The following is a 24186-nucleotide window of genomic DNA, read 5'->3' as shown; positions in this document are numbered from 1 at the left end:
TTTTTTGGAAGCCAGGATTTTTTTTAATGGAAATGGAAGGGGAGTAAATCTGAGGGAGAGAGGAGGTTGGAGGGAGCTTGGAGAAGTTGAGAGAGTGGAAACTGTAGTTGGATGTATTGTAGGAGAGAAGAATCTATTGTCACTTAAAACAAAAAATAAAAACTTCTATGATATTCTCTTACTGATCTGCCTGGTACTACTTTGGTTCCTAGACTCAGTCAAAGAGTCCACATAAAAACTGAGGGAGAAAGAAGAGGAAGAGCTACATTGAGAAGTTCCTTGAAACAATGCAGTTGAGGCCAAATACCCAGCACAAACAAGGACCCAGGATGATAGGAAAGGGGCTGCTGACTAGAAAGCAAAGAAATTTTGTTGAGAAAAGATTTGAGGTACTACTCAAACAGGAAATAAATTAATTAAATTGTATCTCAGCTATACAAAAGATTCCAATATAAATTAAATACATTAAAACAATGAATCCTTGGAAAGGAAAAGACAGGTGACAGCTTTATGACCTCAGAAAAGGAAGAGCTACTTATAAGGCCCGTGAAGTGTACTAGTTAATAGTCACCCCCACACAGACTACTTTAAAGGCTAAGCCCAACCCTTAGAGGTGCATGAGGTACCAGTGCCCCCCCCCCAGACTACTCTAACAGCCCTAACAGCAGCTTCCAGCTCCTCAAGATGCAGACCGCCAAGTTCTGACCTACAGAAACAAAGCCCAAGATCAGGCCACAAAAATCTCATCAATCCCTGAGCTTGCCCCAAAATCAGGCTACAAAATCCCACCAATCCCAGGCCGTCATAGAACCTCCCCCAACTCAAAAAAAAAAAAAAACCAACATAAAGCCTGCCTCTTGCTCAGATTTTTGCTGCTTCTCTCTGGAGCAGAGGCAGCCACCCTCTTGTGTCTTTCTCAATAAATTCTTGTGTGAGGTTTGTTGTGTAGTGTAACTTTGTGGTGTATGTCTTAGTTCCCAACTGCCGGGATACCTCTCCCTCCTCTCCCTTTAGAGCTGCAACACTTGCACTGGGGAAACCTTTTTTCTCAGAATTGCAACCCTTATATTACTCAAGGTTCAAAAAGCCACAAATAAGACAGGGGAACAAAATTAACTTCACTATAACAGAATATATATATATATGATTCATTACAGGAACATAATCAAGAATTTCTATATCAATGAATATCCAATAACATTAATATCATTTTTTAAAAGAAGAAAAGGTGTATCAGGCAAATAGTGTGTAAAGTACAAATAAAAATGAAATCACATGCCAATCAACTTGTAGCATTAATTGGGCCAAAAATCTGTGGCTAGCTAGGGCACAGACAGTAAGGGAGAACCTAGTTCTATTGTTCTGCTAAATGGACATTGGCTCATCTTTCTATACATATTGATTACAGCCAAAACTAGATGCAGACACACAAGAATGTCAGCATACTTAAATTAAAAATGGCAGGCATGATGCATATATTGACAACAGATTTTGAGATCAAGAAAAACACCTTATCCCCTTGGCTACAAGGGTTGAGCTCCGATCCCTGATACTGACACTGGGAGATTCAGTCACCCCTTTGGGCAAGTGGCAAACAGAAAATGAGACTGTAGGAAAATAGTGTTTCTAAGCTTATTTCTACATACTTGAGGGGATACTGGGGGTTCTCTGGACTTGATATCATCATAAGTGGCAAGAAAAATGATAAAATCCGAACCATACCCCTGAGGAGTTCTGACGACGGCATAGCCTGAACTTGGTGGAATTTCACCAGTCAGAATTTTGAATGTTGTGCTCTTCCCAGCGCCATTCACTCCGAGGAGCCCAAAGCACTAAGAATAAAATGTGAAGTTAGACACAAGTATGAAATGTAATCAACATTATATTACAAACGGCCTTTCCTTTGATGGTATACTGATGCTTCTGATGTGTGATGTTGGTACAGTGTGGAACCATGCTACTGTAAAAAGACACTTTATGCTTTGAATACTTTTGTGACAATTGTGCATGAAAACATCGCACTAATTTTAAAAAAGATAAATTTGGGTGTATAAAACTTAACAGAATGAATAGTAAGCAACAATAATCCAAATTATCCAGAGATAATCGTGGGTAGCATCTTTGGAAGGTCTGTCACTGCAGAAGTTGCTTTCCTTTTGGCTCCATTTTTGTATATTTTCTAAAACTAGTCTATTTTCTACTCTGAGTAACTTACACACACACACACAGATAGAGATAAAGATAGAGAGAGATGGAAATGGGTGGATAAATATGGTGGATAAAAAGTTAAATAAATAAATGATAGAAAAATTGATTGACAGATGGCAGAGAGATGACAATTGATAGATAATAGATGATAATTTTATAGAGAGACTGATTGAAGATGACAATGGATAGATAGATGACAACTAGGTAGATAATAGATCTTGTTGATAGCTAGATGCCTTCATTTTTCCACCAAAGAAGTTGTAAATCCAATTCATACTCAAAGCCTGAGAGAATCCTGGTAATAAATAAGGAAACAACCTCCAATTTCATACTTTGACAGTCAACCTGTTTCTTTCTTCAATTTTATCTTACATTCTTTATGAAAACGGCTTTCTAACCCCGTTCTCTAGACTGGGTACCTGTTTTGTACTTCTGGGTATGACGTACCTGAGACTCCTCCTTGGAACGCCAATCTGCCCAAGCACATTTTCTCATGTCTGAGTGCTAATATCACTGACTCCATCTAGCTCCTCCACACGCAGATCCTGCACAGTGATTGTTTCTGTGTTTTGTCTCCACGCCCACCTATCACTTATCTCCACTATGGGCCTCAGGACAATACCAACAACCTTAATCACCATGTGCCTCAGTCATATTTCTCCCCCATCATTGGGTCTCCTCCCCATTCATTATAAGGGACCATCTCATGCCAGACCTGCCTTGTGTCACTTCTATCAGGCCTACCACACCTGAGACTTAAGATGTCCTATCAGCCGTCCAAACCACATCTCTGCTTTAGAGCCCAGGATAACCCTGCCATTGTGGTAACAGTCTCCACACTCCTGCTGTTGTGCCTGCCTGACTGCCCTGCTGTACATCTCTGAAGCCTACGACTCCAGTTCTTTCTAAGCCTGTCTAGACACAGGCTAAGATATCTGCTTAGGGTTTTCTAGTTTCCAACCAGCTTGTTGATTCTTAGAGGACAGGGATGCACATCTCAGTCATCTCTGTTTTCTTCACAGGTTCTTACAAGGTACTGCCCATCTAGGCAACCAAACTGTGCTGTGTATAAAATCCTAGAAAGGAGATCACACTACAGTTTGGATCCTGAAAGTCCCTAAAGACTCATGGACTAAAGATGAGGTCTCCAGACTTGGAATTACACAGGAGCTGTGCCTAATTGCCATTTTTGATCAATGATATTAAGCTCTTGCAGGATATTGGAACCTGGTCCTTCCCTTCCTATCTTTTTTAGCATCTGCTCATGAGATGAGCAGCTTCTCTCAGGATGCCTTCCTATCTTCATGAGGTGGACCAACATGGGCCTGAAGCAACGGAAATTTTCGCAACTGATCTGAACTGAGATTTTCCTCTTCTTCAGTTGATTGTAACACTGACAACAAACATCCCAAAAGAAACTTCAAATATGAAAAACATCATGCCTACTTCCAAGGCTGGCTTGATTACTTGCTTCCTTCATTCTTTCCTTCCTTCCTTTCTTCCTTCTTTCCTTTCTTTCCTTCATTCTCTCTCTTTCTTCTCCTTGGCTTAAAACAGCCATGGATAGATAATAAGAAAATTAATATTGATTTAAATTGATTTAACTTTAATTTAAAATTCAATAATGTTAGATCACAGAGCTGGCAAAGTATCAGTAGAAACAGTAGCTAGGAAACAATCCTTAACATTTTGTCCAGTTGTCCTAGAAATCATGGTTGCAATCTTGGTCACTCCTAAATTGCTTTTCCTGGGTCTCTAGGCTTCTGTGTACCTCCAGAGTACTCATGTCTGGATTATCTGCTCAGCAGGAGAGCATGGCTGGCAATAAGAGAACCATATAACCACTGGGTTTCTCCAAGCATGCAAGATGCCTCTTTATTTCTAACAGCTAATTACAGATAATCATTTCCAGGATTGATTTCCCTTTGTGTACTGAGTCCAAATAAGAGTCAGTTTATACAGCTTCTGCCAGTTCTGATTGAAGATTTCTCCATGGCTGCTGTGGTATGTACAATCTTTAACCCTCTAGAATAGCATGCTTCTAGATCAGTGGTTCTCAACCTGTGGGTCTTGACCCGTTCTGAGTTGTATATCCTGTATATCAGATATTTACATTACAATTCATAACAGTTTTGAAGTATCAACATATCAATTTTATAGTTGGGGTCACCACAACATGAATAACTATATTAAAGGGTCACAGAATTAGGAAGGTTGAGAACCAGTGTCCTAGATGGACTTAACTGGGCACTCAAGGAAAACTGCAGGCTAAATAAACGGAAGACGTGGGTTTCTTCAACTGGATTTAAAAAAAAAAAAATCTGTACTTAATAAAGTCATACCAAAAGTCAAATGACACTTAAAAACCCTAGATACACAAAATTTAAAGAATCATGAAACAAATTAAAATTTGAGTCAGTCAGCAAATTTCCACTACACTAAGACCCTGTCTCCAACTTTACCTCTGTAACGTTGTGGGAATCTCTGGAATTCAGAGCCTGCTTTTTGTTGTGATTTCACATATTCTAAGACTACCCCAGACAGAACTACAGCCAGAGTTCACAGGTTCCCAAGAGAAAAGGGCAAACACTGCAGCTGATACCTCGCCTCGTGGTATGGCCAGACTAAGGTCATGCACGGCAGTGGTCTTCCGCCTGAAAACACTTCTGTAGCTTTTAGTGAGGTTGCACAACACAAGAATGTCCCCTCCGGTCCTTCCTTCAAGCACCCTCGTTTGCTCCTTTTCAACATCTATGTCCTTAACAGACTTGACAGTGTCCTGCGGGGCAGAGTGGACCCTGGGAAGATAAAGACAGAGTTAATTTCCTCTTGGGACAGTCCTGTGTTTATCCCCAAGTGACCCCTGTGGAGACAGAAGACAGAGCTCTCAGAGCATCCACCGTCAGGGCATCTTAGCCCTATCATCCTGATTACCAGGGAAAGTCAACTCCGTTCCACAATCAAATGACATACTCTTGTTACCAGAAAAACCTGTGAGATGTCAATGCTAGAGGAAGTTTTTAATTTGGGGAGATAATAAATTCATGCCAGGCCTCATGATAAGTGCCAAAAATATTGATCACATTACTATAAAATACTAACTTATATAGGTATTTTGGTAGTAAACAATTCATTTATTAAATATTTAGCAAAATAGATTATGTATATACCTTATATAGAAAATACCCAATAATTAAACTTAGAATATAAACTGGATTGCATAAAAGGGTTACATAGAAAGCTTTTTGCACATCTTGCATATAGCATTCAGCAGATATTTGCCAGTTGAGTACAACTCATCATTGCATCTAACTGGTTTGCTCTGAATCTGGGCTGGTAGGTCCTCTTTAGGATTTCCATCTGGGTGTTTTTAACTTTCAAGTAAATTTTCATTTCTTCAGCAAACCATAATGTGTCTGCATTTTCATGATTAGGTGCAAAGCAGTCACAGTGTTCATATTACACTCCCGTCAATTTCCTTGTTTTCAATGTGATATATTGTTATATAACTTATAATCATCTATTCAGAAAAAGAGGATCATTTTTAAAATATTTTTATAACTCTCAAATTATTTCAAAACAATGGGGTACTAGAGTTAACAGCACTAAAGGAATACAATAGTTATAGCTAAGAGACGCCATTCTCTGTCGGTCCGGGTGAGTCATGCCAAAGACTTAATCAGGGTTACTTTTCTACGTCTAAAATCATCATTTTACAAAAATATGTATAATTCATTGCACATATAATACAGGTGAGAAAAAGATGCTTAGATCCTCAAAAGGCTCTGATGTCACTTACATAATATTGGAAGACACATAAAATAAATCAAAAAAGAAAAAAATGCCAGTGACAGCTATCCAGAGGGTGGTTACTCAGGAGCAGAAAGTATGGTGGGCACAGAAAACATGGGAAGTATTCAACATAGCAATCAAAAAGGGGATTCATGAGCTAATTCATTTTATGAAACTCTATCATCATATACTTTTCTGCTTGACTAGAATTTCTCTTTATCAGATAAGGGTTCCCATCAAATTTAACCTTGTGCTGATAACTCAGAGGTCTGCATCAAAGATTCCTACCCTCTCCTCATGAGAACTACCTGGAAATTTTTATGTATATTCATTGATCATATCCCCCAAACTAAGCAACTTGGGGCTTCAAGGAGGGACCAATTAGCACATTCTTTAGCTCTTCTCACTCTGATGAGTGGAGGACAGACAAAAACTTGTTGGTTAACAGTCAAACAAACCAACTTCTGAATTCTTCCACCTCCGCTCAGCTGTCCTCCAATCACAGTGTAACAGAAGGACCCAGGTGGGCAGTAGACGCAGCAGGCCTGTCCCAGTAATTCATCACAGTTGCTTTCTGGACCATATGGCTGTTCTAACTCTGCCTGCTTAAGGATTAAGGGAGCACAGCCAAGTTCCATACTACAGCACAAAGAGGCAAGACGTCCCACAAACACACCTATGTGCGCTGGTATCAGGTCAGGGCTGTGTGCAAATGGAGAGTTGTCACCATGAGACAGCAGAGGTGCGCAGGTGGAAAACAATGCAGCTTAGAGAACAGCAGTAGAGTGGGTTTCACACCTAGTGCCCAGGATGTGCTGGTAACACTTCTATGGTGGAAAGAGTAGACTCTATCTGGTTCCCTTGAGGGGACAGGCTCCTCCCACTCTCCTCCACTTTTAGCTAAAACTGGTATAATTCTCCCTAAGAAGAACTTGCTGAGAAACTTGACTTTTCATATTCAGCACTAATTAATGACTGAGTTCTATTTGGATTTAAACAACAAATTGGAGCTCACAATCCTTGTGATACTGAGTCATAAGGGAGCAGAAGGGTAGACAGTGCCTCTGATGCCTGCCCTTTGCATCAACACAACACAAATGAATATTTGCTGTGGATATCAAAGACCTTGTTCTAAAGTAGAGCCCAACTAATGTCCTCTATGATGTAAAGGTAACACAAGGTCTTTTCACTGAAGAAAATTCCTTTGATACTGTAGAAGGATTGAGAATCCTGGAAGCTGCCAGAGGGATTCTCCATTGTGGGTTTTAAATGGACTGAAGTATTAAGGATTATCACAGGAGCAATTACATTTAAAAAGTGTTCCAAATTCTACACAAGAGTTAGTCAGCTATGGGAAATCAGTAAATTCCAGAATAATTGTCCAAATTCAGAAGAGTTTGGGGATTTATATTCAAAATGGTTCACTCCTTTAGCAGCCTCATGCTATTATGTAAAGAAATACATCATGAAATGATTGAAAAGAAAGCAATATATACAAAGGGATTGCCCACAAATGTTAGCAATGGAGCTTTATACTCTGTAATAAATTCTTTAGTGACACGGTGGTAACAGATTCTCCATAAAGAATTCCCCCATGAAGAGACTGTCTCAGAAAATCAAAAAGATAAAATTAGAGGGATGGGGGTTGGGAAGAAACCCTGTCTGAAGTAGGAACCAGAGGGCCAAAACCAGAGAAAGGATCAGCGCATCAAGTAGTGAAGGCAGAGAAGCAGAGACTCTGCACAAGAAAATACACTTCCGTGTAGCTTTCAAATGTATTTTAGAAATATGTATGTATTTATTGTATGTGTGTGAGCGTTTTGTGTGCATGTATAATCTGTACATCATGTTTGTGTTTGGTGTCCTTGGAAGCTAGAAGAGGGCATGAGATCCCCCAGACCTAGAGCTACAGATGATTGTGATCTGCCACGTGGGTAGTGGGATCGAACTGGGGTCGACTGGAAGAAGAGCGGTGCTCTTCACCACTAAGCTTTATCTGACAAAGTTACCTTAAACCGTGTGTGTGTGTGTGTGTGTGTGTGTGTGTGTGTGTGTGTGTGTATGTGTGTGTGTGTCTGTCTGTCTGTCTGTCTGTCTGTGTTTGCAAGCATCCTGGTATATCTACATTATCTACACACACCATTCTCTTCACTTAACAAAAACAAGGACAGAAGGAACTGCATTTGGCAAAGTCATGTGGTTTCTGCGCTGAAGTCCTACACCTTCCTGACTCTAAAATTAATGACATTAGCTATAAAAATGCATTACTTTATGGTATCAATCAAATTGACTTTTGGTGTTACAAAGTAACCAAAATGTCGAGCAATTTCAAAGTGGAATATAAATTGAGACAACCAAACAACTGAAAGAATTATTTAAAGGCTGGCACCTTATCTTTGGAAATTCTTTCCATTTAGTTGGTGAGTCATACTTACCCACTAAAGAAAGGAACATAAAACTTTTAACTTATTCAATCATTTATAATAATGCCAATAAGGCACACTCCTTTACCTTGCAAGCTCCAGATAGACTTTTCCTCATTCTTTATTCAAGAGTCAGAGGCATTAAGCATGAGCCCTTCAGGACATACCTTGGCCATCGTAGAAGGTCTTCATGTACCAGAATCCTCAAGAGGAGAAGAACTGTGCCCTGCAAGGTCAACTCCACGAAGATCCAGCCCAAGAAATTCATCTCAAAGGGGCTCACATAAGAATCAATGCCAAAGTTGTGAGTCAGGTCATACTTGATCTGATTATAGCAGAGTTCTATGAGCCCTTGACCCAGGCAGAATTGAGGAAAAATAGTAAAAACCCACTTGAGCACATTGTAGATTTTCTGCAAATTCTGCACGGTAAAAGGGAGAAAAAGATGAAATTAAAGGCTATTTCCTTTTTATGGCATATAGTAATAAGTTCCTATTGCCATTGGTTGAGGCTGTTGGTCCAGTCTGGTCTATCCCCATTATGCAGAAACACTCTCAAACAATCATGGAGCCAGATAGAATTACTCCTGAGATCCTGTACTGTATGTCTCACTAGGTTTTGTTTGATAGGACCTATTGTCCCTTTCTCCCTTTTGGACTAGGGATGTGTGTCCTATAACTGCCCCATATATTTGATTTACTGCCTCACAACTGGAGAGAAGTTGGGATGAAATATATTTTTGAGTCTCAGCCATATTTGAACCTGGTGAAGTTTATAGAGTAGAGAGAAGGTTTTATGTTTTAGAATTGGGGCCATAATAAATGAGCTATTTTGAAGCTACTGTGACAGAATGAGATTGTGATCCTGACCCGAGAAAGCCACAAGTCTTGGGAACCCAAGGGCAGAATATTATGAGTGGGATACCTCTACCACTCCCAAGATATGCATGTTGAATGTTTATCCTCAGTGTGAGAGCCTAGAAAGTTGGGCCTTTCAAAGGTAGTTATGGGTAGATGAGGACAGCGAGAGGAAAGCTATACAATGAAATTAGAGTCCTTTGTGGGAGGAGAATGAGCCACCGGCCATCTCTCCCACTTTTCACTAGGTGAATACTTTAAATGGCAACTGCCTTCAGGTCCATCACAGGTCTCTCAGCAAAAAAGTACATTTAAAATCCCATTGATCTGTGCCTGAGCCAATTAGTGTACTGCCTGAAAGAATTTCTGTTATCAGTGAGAGTCTGGGGTAGGCAGCTTTGAACCTGGGAACTGACAATTAATGAAAAGGTATGAAAATATCCACGCTTTTATGACGCATTTTAGGAACACACAGTGATTTTTACACAAGTATTAACAAAGACTATGCAATGTGTGAGTGCTGAATTAATAAAAAGAAGCACAGAGATTCATGGGTTGGCAAATCAATAGATTTGGGAATAGCAGCAATTGACACATATCAATATGTAAATAAATAAAAATTGTAGCCTTTAAGCTGTTAATATTTTCTTGCTTACAGCAAGAAGAAAGACATGCCTGATCTTGTCTAAGAACCCAAGACACATCATTCGTTAACAGTATTTTGGCAACAAGGAAAAAAATTGCATTGGCACTATAGTCGTATATGCAGTGGTTAGTACTGGTTATTCTGGCTATGGCCTGAGAGCACAGAGGCTGCTTTTGATATCTTTCACTACTTTTACAAGTTCATAATGCTTTTTAACATGAAATGAACATTTGATGTCAATTAGAATGAGTATTTTAATAATGCTAAATGGCTTCAGCAGACACTATCACATTAATGAGCAAAAGAAAGAGAAGGATCAAAGTAAATCCAGTCCAATCCCCTCCATTCCTAATTGCTGAGTGACTCAGACCATTTTTTTCCCCAGGAAACACCCACTGCCTGTTGATTCTTTCAGGTGAGCAGTGCTGTCTATAATTGCAGATCACAATGCCTTTTCATCCGCCATGCTAGTAGAGTCTCGTGGATGAAAACACCCCGGCTAGCCCCCTCTTTAGTTTAGGTGAATCCTCCAAATGATTGGCCTTTCTTTTCCTTTGAGAGGTCGCTTACCCCTCTTCTGCTATCAAGTTCTCCTAGAGCTTCCCTGGCTTTGGGTTGCTCCCAGTTTGATCAGTATTGGATCTGGTTTCCTTCCCACCACAATTTACAGCATCCTCAACAACCCGTGGCACATTAGAAATTGATAGGGTGGAGTAGAGCTTCTAAGCCTCCTCTGCTGACTTAAATATTCTCCTCAAGTTAAAGTCAATTAATTGTTCAGCAAGCCATCTATTTAAAGGCTCAGAATATTAATACAGATTAGTGCCAAACTGGATCTGAAAAAAAAATCACTGAGATAGATCATTGCCCTCATTGAATGCAAAATGGATATTTGCATACCCCACTGCTTTTACACAAACATGAGGCATAATAATAAGAGATAATGTTGGCCATCATTCGAGAGTCTATCAAGTCTGGATCCCAGTCACAAGGAGTGGACCTGCCCCAGTAAGGGCACGCCTCAGCCCCTCTCTCCCTGGAAATGGGAATAGCAGCATTTCCTTTCACTAGCAGCACTGCACCATTTCCTGATGAGTTTTACAAATTGTGACTCAAACACCTGGGAGCTACTGAGCCAGCAGAGAGTATGAGAGCAGCGTAGCAACTTAGGAGCATAATATGCTCAGAGGTGAGAATAAAAAGCAGAAAAAGAAAGGGCTGAACTATGAGAGCTAAGGAGAAGCCAGCATCTGCAGCCTGTTCCTACAAGTCACACTGGGATTGATGGTATAAAGCAGAAGCCAAGGGTAAGGACAGACTCGTTAAGGAGATAGGGTAGAGGAAAAATGGAAGGAATGAATGGGATGCATCCACAGAAGGGATTTCAGCTTGCCCATAATGCCTGGTAGACATTTCCCTTTGCATGGAAAACAACTCCCCAAAGAAGAGCTCATGTTCAGGGCAGTGTCTTTCTCTAATACATGGTAAGACACTAATAAATCCCATGAATCTTTGATAGTATTCTTCAGGAACTCTATCATGTGAGTATGAACAAGGCTGTGTTTCATATTATTTAAGATTTCAAAGCAGGACACAGTGACACTTTGACATACTTTATTGTACTCATTCCTCTGCCACCAATAAGTCAATATCTGAGAATCTCTAAGAATCCCAGAGCAGTGAATACCTAAGTGGTCCTGCATTGGCTATGGAATAGCTCCCATAACACAACAGAAGTTTTTGCAATCAATTATTGCTGTGAGAGAATGCTCTTGTACACTTAAAGATTTGTCACTCATATTGGTTTAATTAAATGCTAATTGGCCAGAATCCAGCCAGGAAGTATAGGCAGGGTGAGTAGAATATGAGAATTCTGGGAAGAGGAAAGGCAGAGACACCATCACCGGTCAGACGCAGACGAAGTAAGATGAGAGAATGCCTTACTGAGAAAAGGTATCAAGCCACGTGACTACACATAGATAAGAATTATGAGTTAATTTAAGTTGTAAGAGCTAGATAGTAATAAGCCTGAGCAATAGTCCAAATAGTTTATAATTGATTTAAGCCTCTATGTAAATAAATACTTAGAACTGAATGGCTGCAGGACCGGGCAGGACACAAACCTCTGCCAACAAATTATTCTTACTTCAAAGTCAGGTCACTCATATAATTTCTTGAATTCTCCTAGGAAATGCAACTCAACTGGGCTGAAGCTCAGTTGGGTTTTACTCAACAGGGTGACATCCTGAGCATTTGGCTCTCAGATGGTGGCACTATTTTGAAAGATTTTTGTAAACTTGAGCATGAAGTCACTGAATGCAGAACTCTAAAGGGGGTACCTAGTGCCCAGGCTCATCATTGCACTCCAGGAGGTGACCAGCTTCCTCCTACACATGTTCTTGCCAGGCTCTAAATTAACAGTGAAAGGCCTCTTAAACTGTGAGTCAAAACAAACCCTCCTTTCTTTAAGTACCGGGAGTCAGTCATTTTGCCACCACGGTAACAAAGAACAGAGCGGACATCCCCATTCTCCTGGCTATGGCACTTTGGAAATGAGCCTGTGCCAGTGACTCACCTGGGATTTGGAAATGATGGCCAAGAGCCGGGGCATGGCAGTCATCAGCATGGTGCACAAACCAAAGATGAAGTTCAAGGAGATGTAGGAGATGAAGGCAACGTCGGAACTGGGAAAGATTCTGGAGATCAGATACATCCATGGAATCATTGCGTATCTAAGAAGGAGAAGAGAAATCATGGTTATTTTCCTGAAACGTTTGTTTCTTATCGCAATGGAAGTACAGTATAGATGTGATGTTAGAACGGTTAGGTTTCCCTCACCTTGTGTAATATATGCAATAGTCTCCTATAGAAAAGACCCTCTCTGGAGCCTCCAAAGACCCTGCAAGGTGAAGGGAAAGTGTCTCGGGGGTCTGGGTTTTCCACTGGATTTTACTACTATCATATCTGTCACTTGGAGCCTTTTTGCCTTCCAAGCCTTCTGCAGTAATAATGTCCATCTTTCCAATGGAAAATGGAAGATTCCAGGAATATAGCAATACTCAGAGCTTTCTGTCACAAAGAACAGTCACGCTAGAGAACACCCCTGGGTTTCAAGGAAAAATTCTTCTACTTGAGAAAATGGAAGGGATCTGATGTACAAAGCCATATAGCATCTCAGGAGCCTCACTCAATAGACTCTGCCTCATCATTTGACCCCAAAGAACATTTTTGTGAAGCATAATTTGGAAACAAGTGCCTCAAAGCAATTTTCTAAAATATTTGTTCCATAAAATAATTAAGTGAAATCAAAATAACTGCCGAAGAGCTGAGCCATCGCTGGCTAACGCTGTATATTAGGACTATTCCTGTCTGAAGGAAAGCACTAACGGGAAGGTACAAATTTCACGTCCAAACCTACAGACACTTCCTACTACCCTTTCTAGGGAAAACGCCACTGCTATCCTTTGTCACGTGATTGCTTTCAGTAACTGGGAACCAGGCACAGTGACACACACCTGTAATTCCAGAGCTCAGGCTGCAAGATGGGAAGATAGACAGTTCAAGAGCAGCTAGATCTACGCAGAGGACAAAACAGACGCAAAGAATGAGAAGAAGGAGGAGGAAATAAATTATTCCTACAACTGAAATACATATAAACGATAGTAGACACTTATATGGCAAATTTTAGGGCTGCTTTAATATCTATCAAACTCTTAGAGTAAGCAAATGTATATGTATGTGTGTGTGTGTGTGTGTGTGTGTATCATATATATACTATTGATTGAAGCACAACATTATGGAACAATATAAGACAAACTGTTTTCATTCTATATAGACAGATTATTAACAGGTTGGGATAACTAGCCTAGTGTACCAGAACAGCAAAAAAGGTCAGCCTTTTTTTGTTCCCTGAAAATGTGGGAGCTAGAAAAATGGGGTGGGGTGCAGTATCTCATGGCATATCTGATGTGGTCGGTGAGCACCGCACAGAGCACAGTGAGATGGCCATCGGCTTGGATCAGCATCTCCATGTTCACAGGGTCGTCTCACAATGCCTTCCCCTCCCGCTGTCACTCCGGATACCCCGAGCTATCCTTGAGGAAGTAATTACCACCTCATCACTATCCTCCACTCCCCTGGAGACTGCATAGAATCTGGACTTTGCCACACTTTACATAAGGTCTTCATAGTGGGTTATGTCCTTCCAATGTTTGACAAGTGGATCAAAGCATTGTCTAAGAAAAAAAGACCCAGAGACAAAGACGTAGTCTTAAACGACAACCCTGGAGGTTTCCTTCCCTGAATTGCTGAGTGTTTGAGCTCATGTTCCACCATAGATCACTCGATGATTTCTTTAAACTACATTTTTATTGCTTTCTTTTCAAACACTTGGTTGAAATTAACATATTGGCAAATTCATCTCCCCCACTCCATCTTTTCTAATTTTTAAGGGAAAATTTAAATTGCCTTATAGAGCATAATTTATGTGAAACCTACTGTGGCCTTTTAAAGAATACTCTCTACTCTTTAATTAAAATATATCATCATTTTAATGATTGTATAATCCACTGGAGGTCGGTCTGCTGTTCACAGGTATTCTGGCATTTGTAAGAAGAGATCATGGCCTCCCTCTGACAAATGCTCCCTTCCTCCTGCTGTGTGAATTCCCCCGGGGAACAAACAGGAATCTGTGCTCTCATTTTCACAGCCCTTTAGCACGAAGCAGGCACCAGATATGTTCTTTACGTTTCTTACATAAGCTCTCTGTCTTTTACTTTGGGTATTTTAGTGTGACTTTCTTGAGTTATTTTAATTTAGGGTGAATTTTTAGAGAAAGCCTTAAAAGGTAGCCTCATCCTGGTCTTTCTGCCTGTGTTTTGAAGTTCTGAGTGTTCCTTTTAGGGGTACATGTTGCTGTAACCAACAAAACTCATTCATGTTCTCTCTCTATCTATCTATCTCCCCCCCTACACACACACACACACACACACACACACACACACACACACACAACTTGCTAGTCAGATGTGAGTTCTCAGATACTATCCCAGAAGTATGCTGCCTGTCTGTTGCCAGACTCCCTGCCCCTGATGATAGTGGACTAATCATCTAAAACTGTAAGAAGCCCTCAATTAAATGCTTTATCTATTTATTTTATTTATTAGTTTGGGTTTTTTCTTAGTTCCTGTTTGTTGTTATTTATTTTTGCTGTGTTTCGTTTTGGGGGATCTCTTTCTACAGAGCCCTGGCTTTCCTGGAACTCTCTATGTAGAGAATGTTGGCTTCAGACTCCCAGATATCTCCCTACCTCTGCCTCCCAAATTCTGGGATCAAAGGTATGTGCCACCATGCCTGACCTAGCTTTATTCATAAGTTGCCTTGGTCCTGGTGTCTCCTCACAGCAACCGGACAGCAACTAAGACGAGGAAGACCATGAGAATGTATCCATAGAGCTATGCTTCTCTAAAAATCCCAAAAGATGTTTAATTATGAACATAGAATTTTTTAGCTTGATGTAATCAAGTTGAGCGTTTTCTAAAAACATATTTCATAAGATTAAGTTTCGACCCATGTAACTTCATATAAATTTGTCATCATTTTTGAAGTCTGGGCCTCTAAAATTCAAACATAGTTTTATAGCAATGTCTATTTTACATATGCCACCATGAAATGCAACAACACTTAGTTAGCCAATGTGATTAATAAACTGAAATGAGGTAACAGGAACAGGGTACATACACGCACTGCCCTTTATATGTGAGCTCAGAACTTTCAAATTGGGTGTAACATCATGTTCCACAAGGATGTTTTTAGTGAGCACATGATTTCTCTAAAGCAAAAGATAATTCTAGGAAGAACAGTAATGGCTAAAATCAATTTAATGACTCTGTCAGTTGTCCCTGATGCTTACAGAGATTATCTCATTTGACTTTCAGCATCAAAATTGGCATTTTACAGGGAAGAACCTAAGGTTTAAAGGGGAATTAATTTTAGCAAGGCCACAGGGTAAGGGACATGAATATTCTTGAAAGAACAGGCTTCCTTGTCCCACTACAGATGCTCCCACTTCTCCGTCCTTCCATGAATTCATATCCATCGACCCATTCATCTCATGATGTGCACACACTTGTTTAGAGAAAACTCTGTCCCCTAGTTAGATACTTTGAATCATTCTGGATCACAGGGTTAAAAACAAAATATGCAAAATCCACTTTAGTTATAGTCTTTGGCATAAATCTGAGTGTGCTACTTTAAAAAAATAGTATATTAATAAATGTTCTCTGTCAGATAGGTAGCATTTGGGGAGCAGTCGCAGGCACCCAGTGTGTGGAGATGAAATTTTCTGCAGTGACTTTCTACTTTTGCTATTTTTTTCCTCCGAGGGAAAAGTGATAGAAGTCAGACAAAATACTTCCAAGCTACTAATATTCTTGGAGAGGGAAAAAATATGCCAGACAGCTTTACAGTAGAATCGCCACAAATGCAATTTCAGAGCTAACTGGATTATGTATTTGAGCCCACGATTAACGTCAAAGTGAGACTAACGGAGAATCCATTTCCCGCTGCACCGGTTTGTCAAGCAGCTTGAGGGCCTTTCTGAGACAGGACCGGCGCCATCTTCATTACGACCCTGTCACCCTTCCCCTCCTTCCAGGGCATTCATCCTCTTGCTCAAGCTTGTTTGCTCAGCAGCCCTTGTAGAAGCAACGTAATTGCTTCAGCAGACAGAAAATCATGAAGCAGACAGCAGGTTCAAAGCCATCCTGAGGGGTTTCTGTCTCAGAAAACAAACCATAATTCGGCAGCCGTGTTTCTCATCACATACCCGAAAAGTGCCAGCAGGAGGGCTGTGGCCACCAAGTTCTCCCGGAAAGTGAAAGCTGTTAACTGGAAGGCGGCTATAATGGCGACACACAGGCAGACGGAAACCAAGTAAAAGAGCTGGAAAGACAAAGAGGGACATGCTGCATTAGATGGGGACATGGATCATGCTCTATTTACTCTGTAGCTTCCATTCAAATTCTACATAAACCCAGCTCCTGCTTTGCATATTAGAATATTTTTCGGGTTCATCATGCTGAGTCATTGTTACAGGCTTGGTTGAGTTCCTCTAACATTGATGTGCTGAACACCTAGACTTCAGAATGTGACTGAGTTTGAAGCCAAGGTCTATGGTACTTCAGGAGAAAACAGACTCAACAACCTACCAGAGTACCTATGCCTTTCTCCCTTGGGAAGGGTCGAAGAACTCAGATACTATCCTAGAAACAAGGCCACACATGGGGGTAGGGGCAGGGGGGAAGTGGATATTCCTGCTCTGTTTTCTTCACAGCCTTTCCCTCAAAGCCTCTGCATGGGCAACAGGATTCCAGGGCTTCCTCGGACAAAAAAAAATGTAGCTATTTTTTTCTCTGGTGTGACTGATGGTAAAATGCTTCCTCAGAACCACCCATGCAGCTGAGTCCTTTTTCTCTTCAGATCTTTGCTGAAAACTCATTGATTACTATAACATCCTGGATTAAAGTTACCTTTACCCCACTACCCTCTTTCATTGTTGCAAAAGATTTAGTCATGAATCAGGTACATCTGGTATATTTGCTGTCTTCTTCTGATGAGACTGCGAACTCCACTGGGGTGAGATAAAACTCACTCATAGATTTAGTTCCAGCATTCAGTCCACTGAGTGAGTGAAGCCAAAACAGACTGGCTGGTTGGAATACAGACAATAGTGACCTGTTGTTCACAGCTCTGAAGGCTGAGAAAGCGAAGACCAATGTAGTAGCAGATTTAGCCTAGGGAGAGGAATTTAGACGTGGTGCATTTTCGTCATCTTTCCTCGTGGCATTAAGGGTGAGAAAGTTCTCTGAGGTCACTTTTCTAAAGGTCCTGATGCCTTCATGAAGGCTATAGCCTCTTGATCTAATAATTTCCCAAGATTCCACTTCTTAATACGGTCACACTGAGGTTTGATCGGTTTGAACTAAGTTTGCTGGGGGACACTAAAGTTCGGTCTTCAGCGATCTTGCACACACCCTATCAATTAAGGACCATAACAGGTCTTCAACAATTAATGCCTCAATTGAGGCATTGCAGAGAATAAATGTAAAATCATTGAGCAAAAGCAAAAGAAGTGCCAGCCAATGATCAAATATTCTTCCTGCCCTTAAACCCAAAGTCCATACATCACAAAGTGAAGAACTCATTCAGTGTGGAGGATAGAGAAATAAAGGAAGCACAGAGAAGAGGGAAAATCCCAGGGTCTTCAAGGTTTGGTTTCTCTGTGGTGTCATGGGTGTGTGACTCTTTGGGCTCCTACTCTGGTATGGGAGAATTGTCTGTATTCTGTCAATTGTGTATTTTAATAAAACGCTGATTGGCCAGGCAGGAAGTATAGGCAGGTCAACCAGACAGGAAGTAGAGGCGGGGTGAAGAGACTGGGAGTATTCTGGAAAGCAGGAAGCTCCCTCTGCAGTTCTGCCCAGACCACCGGAGAGGAAAGATGTAAGCTGCCCTGATGAGAAAGGTACTGAGCCATGTGGCTAACATAGATAATGATAGTGGATTAATATAAGTTACAAGGACTAATAAGAAGCCTGACCTAATGGGCCAATCAGTTTATAATCTTATGGATTCCTGTGTGTGATTTTTTTCTTGGGAGTTGCCGGCTGTGGGGTACCAGGCGGGACAGAAACCCCAACGTGGCTGGCCCTCATGTTACACTACTCATTGTTGGCACACCTTCACTTTCTCTGGGATCACTAGCTGGCAAATGTTGGGGAGCAGAGAATCTTGAGATTGTGGTACTAAAGACAGAATCGGGTAGGAGGTGCTGAAGTGTGGGTCTGTCCAAATAGAAGCAACACATTGGAGGAGCCACTGCATCCCCACGAAGAGGCATGGCTTAATGAAGATAAAGCCTTTGGGGACCAGCCCTTCTCAGACTTGAAATTTATGAATCCTCTCTAGTGCCAGATGAAAGCAAACTTGCAAGAGATCCTGAAATGCTAAGGTGTCTCAGGTATGACACAGAGACAAACTGTATGTTTTCAAACATCTAGATTACAGGATCAAAGGCAAATAAAACAGATGAGCTCGAAGCCCACTCGAAGGGGTAAACATTGCTTAAGAGCAACTTGCTAACACATCAGTCCTGTGTAAACCATAACACAGATGGTCAAAAGCTGACGAGTGGGAGGCTCTCAGTGAGTTTCAGGCCTGCCCTGCCTTCTGCTCGTGTAGGATTGGCTGCATCCCAGAATAAATCATATCTATGAGGGCATGCAGGCACATTTATTTCAACTGCTATCGCCACTACAAGAAGAGGAGACAGAGTCTAGGGATTTGCACACTGCACGAAACTCTGATACCTGCTACCACACCTGGGCGGCACTCACACTGAGTGCAAAGGTTAGGGATATGGATACAAGATTATTTCTAATATTTTTTTTTTGGTCTCACCTTTCAACCCTTTGAAAGAGAATTCTGAAGGCTGTTGCTGACTCATTCCCTCCCTAAAAGAGAAAGTGTATTTCTCGGAGGGCCCTTTATTTCAGAGATCTCCAGCCCCTGATTCCTGAGTCTTCCCTTCATGAAGCAATTCTGAATACCTGATAATGCCCCATAAAGGCAACCTGATGGAACGCTCTCAGTCAACAGAATGAGAGCTTCAGCTGTGGCCAGCTTCTTGCGGCATGGGCCCTTCCACCTCCATATTTATATAAGGACCATATATCCAAATCCTACCATGTCATACAGGAAGTTAATTAGCCAATATGTCCTGTAGCCAAGGCCACTTATATGTTGCAGTCTTTTAGCTCCCGTCACCCTGTCCCTCACGACAGAGCTACCAATGGATGCGGACAGGATGGAGAATCCCAGGACAATGCAGAGGGCGACACCACACTGGCGGATGCTCTCCAGGCTGTGAACAAAGGATCATATAACAACTCATCAGATTGTCACAGAAGTCAGACCTTCCTTCTATGAATAACACTTAGGGAGGAGGAGAGCCAGGCACACTGCCAAAAGTTTATAGTTCTCTCCCTCATGCAGTCCCCTCAGGTGCTTTTGAAGATGTGGGTTATTGCTCAGAGCTAACAGAACGCAGAACAGAGATCGGAATAGAGAAACATGAAGCTGGAGAGCATTGCAGTGTCTCCCGATCTCAGTCTACTCTCCTTCCTGGAGTCTGACTCTCAGCTAAATGGTCAACACACCCAGAGCAGCATCCAGGGGTGGGGGCCCTCCCCTACATTGCAACTCAGTTGCTTTCCCTACATTGCAACTCAGTTGCTTTGCAGCAGAACCCAAACGAAGGGACAATTGTAGGGCTACTCTCTTCGCTGGCGCATGTCAAAACTTAGGTGTTGAGAATCCCAGATGCTTTCAGCATGACCACATATCACCAGGGTGGCACTATGCACTCTCTCTCAGACAGGTGTGGAGCTGGCACTCTGAGATAACCTTGTGTCAAGTCAAGCCCTGCCACTGTTCATTCTGACCATCTGGGAACAGGTGGGCACAAGCCGTCCTTTAGGTGGCTGGCACAGTGGAAAGTCTGACCACACATTCCCCCACTAGACGATGCCTTCCTTCTATCATACATTGACTTATAGCAGTCGTCAGCCACCCTGTCCCAGCCCTGAGGTCAGGGGGCAAGAGACTGCCGCAGACAGGACTCTGGAAACAGTATAGGGAAGAGGGCAAACTGCAACCCGCCTTTACTGTCTCGTTGCTTCTTTAAGGACCGAGTCCCTCATCAAGATTTATGTTCTCCACTTGACAGGCCAGAAGTATAAATAATATTTTTATCATCAATTTTTAACTAAATGATTGTGAGCTCTGTGGAAAAGAAGGGGGATGGGGGAGAGAACGAGGACAGAAGCAGTGTCCTTAGGGGCAAGGTGTCGACACCAGACACTTCATTCTGTGCCCAACCACACCTGCGACAACACCGACCTCCACCTGCACTGCTTGTAGACTGTGAATTTTTTTTAAATCACGCATGAGAAATATTCAGGAAGGTTTTACATGATTGCCAATGTGAATGGCGTGTTTCGGTTATTAATTTGGATCGCCTTCCTGGAACGTGTGCTGCCCACCGGCTACAGGAACTCTTCATGAGACATTCTTTTTATGAAAAAATGCAGCCAAATAATATTCTCACCCATTTTCCGCCCAGCCATTGCACCTCCCCCTTTAAAGCTATCTGGGCCAGTATCTCTCCTGGAAAAACCTGCTGAAGAGGGATCAAAATCACTCCACGGAAACACAGAGGTTTTTTTCTACGCCCGCCCCCCCTCAGCACCCTGTCGACTCACATTTTGTCTTCATTCAGCAGGGCTCCTCCATACGGGTGGCTGTACAGGGTTATTCCTGTGAACAACAAATTGAGATGTGAGCTCCATGCGCTGTTCTCTGGGGCGACATCTCCCTGCCATCTTGAGATGTCTTCTGCTTGCTCTGCCCACCCCCAATTCATTATTAGTAACCAAGGGTAGATGTGGTCTTGACATCAAACTGGTGTGTGCTGGGCTCTGTGTTCTGATCGCCTTTGTCACACGTAACCATCATGTATTTCGCATGTGTCACGTCGCAGGCACCCTGCTCCTTTGTCCGGTGTTCTAAGCATCCTAGTGCCCTAAGCGATGGGGATCAGGCTAGACAACTATGTGCAGAGAGAACACTGGACAGAAACCAGGCCAAGTCCAGACAGACAGAAAACTAGACCATTTTTGCCAGCTAATTTTGTTCTGGGGTTTGGTGTGTGGACTTCGTTTGGCTTACTTTGTGAGGCTCGTTTAAGAGTGCGATGCCAGGAGTCAACGTGAAGAAATCACCACCATGTTATCAAACAATCAGATCTTATTATAAAGCTCTTTAGACTATCATACAGCAGAACCCTTTCCTTAACAAATGCCAACTGATGCTACATCCAAGAACCCAACATTTTTGCTACCAAATTGTGCTTCATCCTAAAGGCATTGTGAACGGTGAGTCATTAGGCTGTCTTCTTCACACTGGTCACTTTGACTATTCAGAACCGAATCTGGGGTTTACGTTTGGATCCCTTGATGGTTTGGTGGGATTTTAGTGCAGTCTCAAAGATAAATACAGAAACAGGTGGCAAGATAAATGTAAAATGCTTTTTATGTTGTGACTGTATTTTTCTTTTCCTTTTGATTCATTCATTTTACATGTACCTTGACGGCTCTCCGCTACCTGCACCACGCCCATCTGCTCCAATCTTTTATTTTATTCCACAGTGGGATCAGCCATACAACATGGTAAGCTCTGGTTCATAAACAAAAGAGTAACAGGAGTTATTTGTTCAGAACCGCCCCTGCACAGTCACGAAACAAGTTCTGCGGTTCTGAATTAATGTCCAGACATTCTTTTCCTGGCATCAACTGTGTGGGTCTGATGCCTGCTGTGTGGTTTCTCAATCCTGGACTTACACAGCCTTTTCCAACTGAATGGCTAGAGTTAGTTAATTGACTGTCAGGATTGGTAACACCTACAACTCTCTCTCCTGTTTGTCTTTCATGGTGTGATGCCCCACCTCCCTTTGCTGGGCTGCCTGCTTGAAGTGCCGACTCACCGGCAGGCAGAATTTCACGTAGTGGCTAGCCTCCTACTGGCTAGCCTCCTACTGGCCAGCCTCATACTGATTAGCTCTATCAGGCAGCCACACAGAAGTTAAGTGACCTCAGACCTTGTTTATGAAGAAAGACATCCTGTCAAGCATGCAAGTATTCCCAGGGCGCTGTACATGGGGACAATATATTTTATTGTTAAATACAATTCTACTTTCTACCTGGTGATGAGAACATTATAAATTAAAGAAAACCCAGAAAAGTAAGGTAACCTGAGTAAAGTTCAATTATAAAACTGAAGTAACATAGAAGAATACCGAAATTTCTAATCCTAAACGCCCCCCCCCACACACACACACCTTTAGGGCAAGAGGACAGATGCAAACGTCTTCAGGTGGCTAAAATAGCATCATATATCAGGGGAAACTGACTTAGTCTACTGCTGTGGGACAATGGTCTTTTATCCTGCCATTTGTATTAATTTTAATAAAATGCTGATTGTTCAGTAGCCAGGCAGGAAGAATAGGCGGGGTGATGGCAGCCAGGCAGGAAGTAGAGGCTGGGCAAAGAGAATTCTGGGAAGAGGAAAACTCAGTCTGCAGTTGTGACCCAGCCTCAGAGGAAGCAAGATGTGACTGCCTCACCAAAAAAAGGTACCAAGTCATGAGGCTAAATAAGACAAGAATTATGGGCTAATGTAAGTTATAATAATTAGTTAATAAGAAGCCTGAGCTAATGGGCCATTCAGATTTTAACTAATGTAGACCTCTGTGTGATTCTTTGGGACTTAACGACTGCAGGAACCGGGCAGGACAGGGATCAGTCGGGACAGAAAACCCCTGTCAACAAGTAAGATATAAGAATTAGTTAATAAGAAAAGCCTGAGCTACTAGGCCAACCAGTTTATAATTAATGTGGACCTCTGTGTATTCCTTTGGGACTGAATGACTGAAGGACGGGGTGGGAGAGAAACCCCGGCAACAGTCTACAATAGCTTGTAAAGAGAAGCTGCTTCACGGATACAAGTAAACAGGGAACACGGTTAGAGGTTGAGAACACTGGCTCTAATACAGTCTTTGGGGAAAAGACAAGGTTGGACAATAAATTTGGTTGCACAAATGGTGGCTTTCTTTAACCAGCTAAACTTCGGTAAAAACTCGAGACTGAACTCGAAACTGAAGCTTAGCCACTCTTCTGGTTGCTGAGCAGCTGGATGTCCTGCAAGGGACCGGAGGTAACCTGCCTGATTCCACAAGCGTCTTCCCAATCTCCCTCCCAGAATCTCTACTGGCTGGCTCTTGTAACAATCGAATCTAATAAGGTCACGACAACCCTTAAACCTCCTAGCCAGACTGCCACAGTGCCGAGGCCCCAAGGGCAGCTGTCAGCTGCATTTAAGTGTGATGCTGTTAAGGAACAGATGCCATGGGCTTAGTGTGACGTTGTTAAGGAACGTACCCTATGGGTTTATTGGATATAGCGGAAAGCAATCATTGGTGGCATGACTTATTTCAGCATCTAACTAGATCTCCTCTTTTCCTGGATCAAACTCAAAGTCCTAGTGTTCAATCCTGTCTTATTCTCGCTTGCCCTCCAGGATCAACTTTTCCTATCAGCCATTCTAGGCTTTGATTTGAGGAACCTGTGTTAATTCCAGTTATCCA

The 24186-nt window shown here is 42.0% G+C and overlaps 1 protein-coding gene across 1 annotated transcript in view; it reads right to left on the bottom strand.

Annotated features, from left to right (window-relative positions):
- Positions 1-24186, bottom strand: part of Abca13 (ATP binding cassette subfamily A member 13) — a 329916-nt gene that overhangs the window by 97136 nt on the left and 208594 nt on the right. The window contains exons 33-39 of the mRNA XM_087909185.1: positions 21248-21302; positions 19671-19848; positions 16753-16868; positions 12502-12658; positions 8591-8844; positions 4811-5006; positions 1723-1832 (exon numbers count right to left, since the gene is read on the bottom strand). Of these exons, the coding sequence (XP_087765311.1) occupies positions 1723-1832; positions 4811-5006; positions 8591-8844; positions 12502-12658; positions 16753-16868; positions 19671-19848; positions 21248-21302 (1066 nt within the window). The remainder of the gene's footprint in view (positions 1-1722; positions 1833-4810; positions 5007-8590; positions 8845-12501; positions 12659-16752; positions 16869-19670; positions 19849-21247; positions 21303-24186) is intronic.

Source organism: Myodes glareolus, chromosome 8 (genome assembly GCF_982192425.1).
Source record: "Myodes glareolus chromosome 8, mMyoGla1.1, whole genome shotgun sequence".
NCBI classification, from domain to species: Eukaryota; Metazoa; Chordata; class Mammalia; order Rodentia; family Cricetidae; genus Myodes; species Myodes glareolus.
This window is presented reverse-complemented; position numbering and strand designations above follow the sequence as displayed.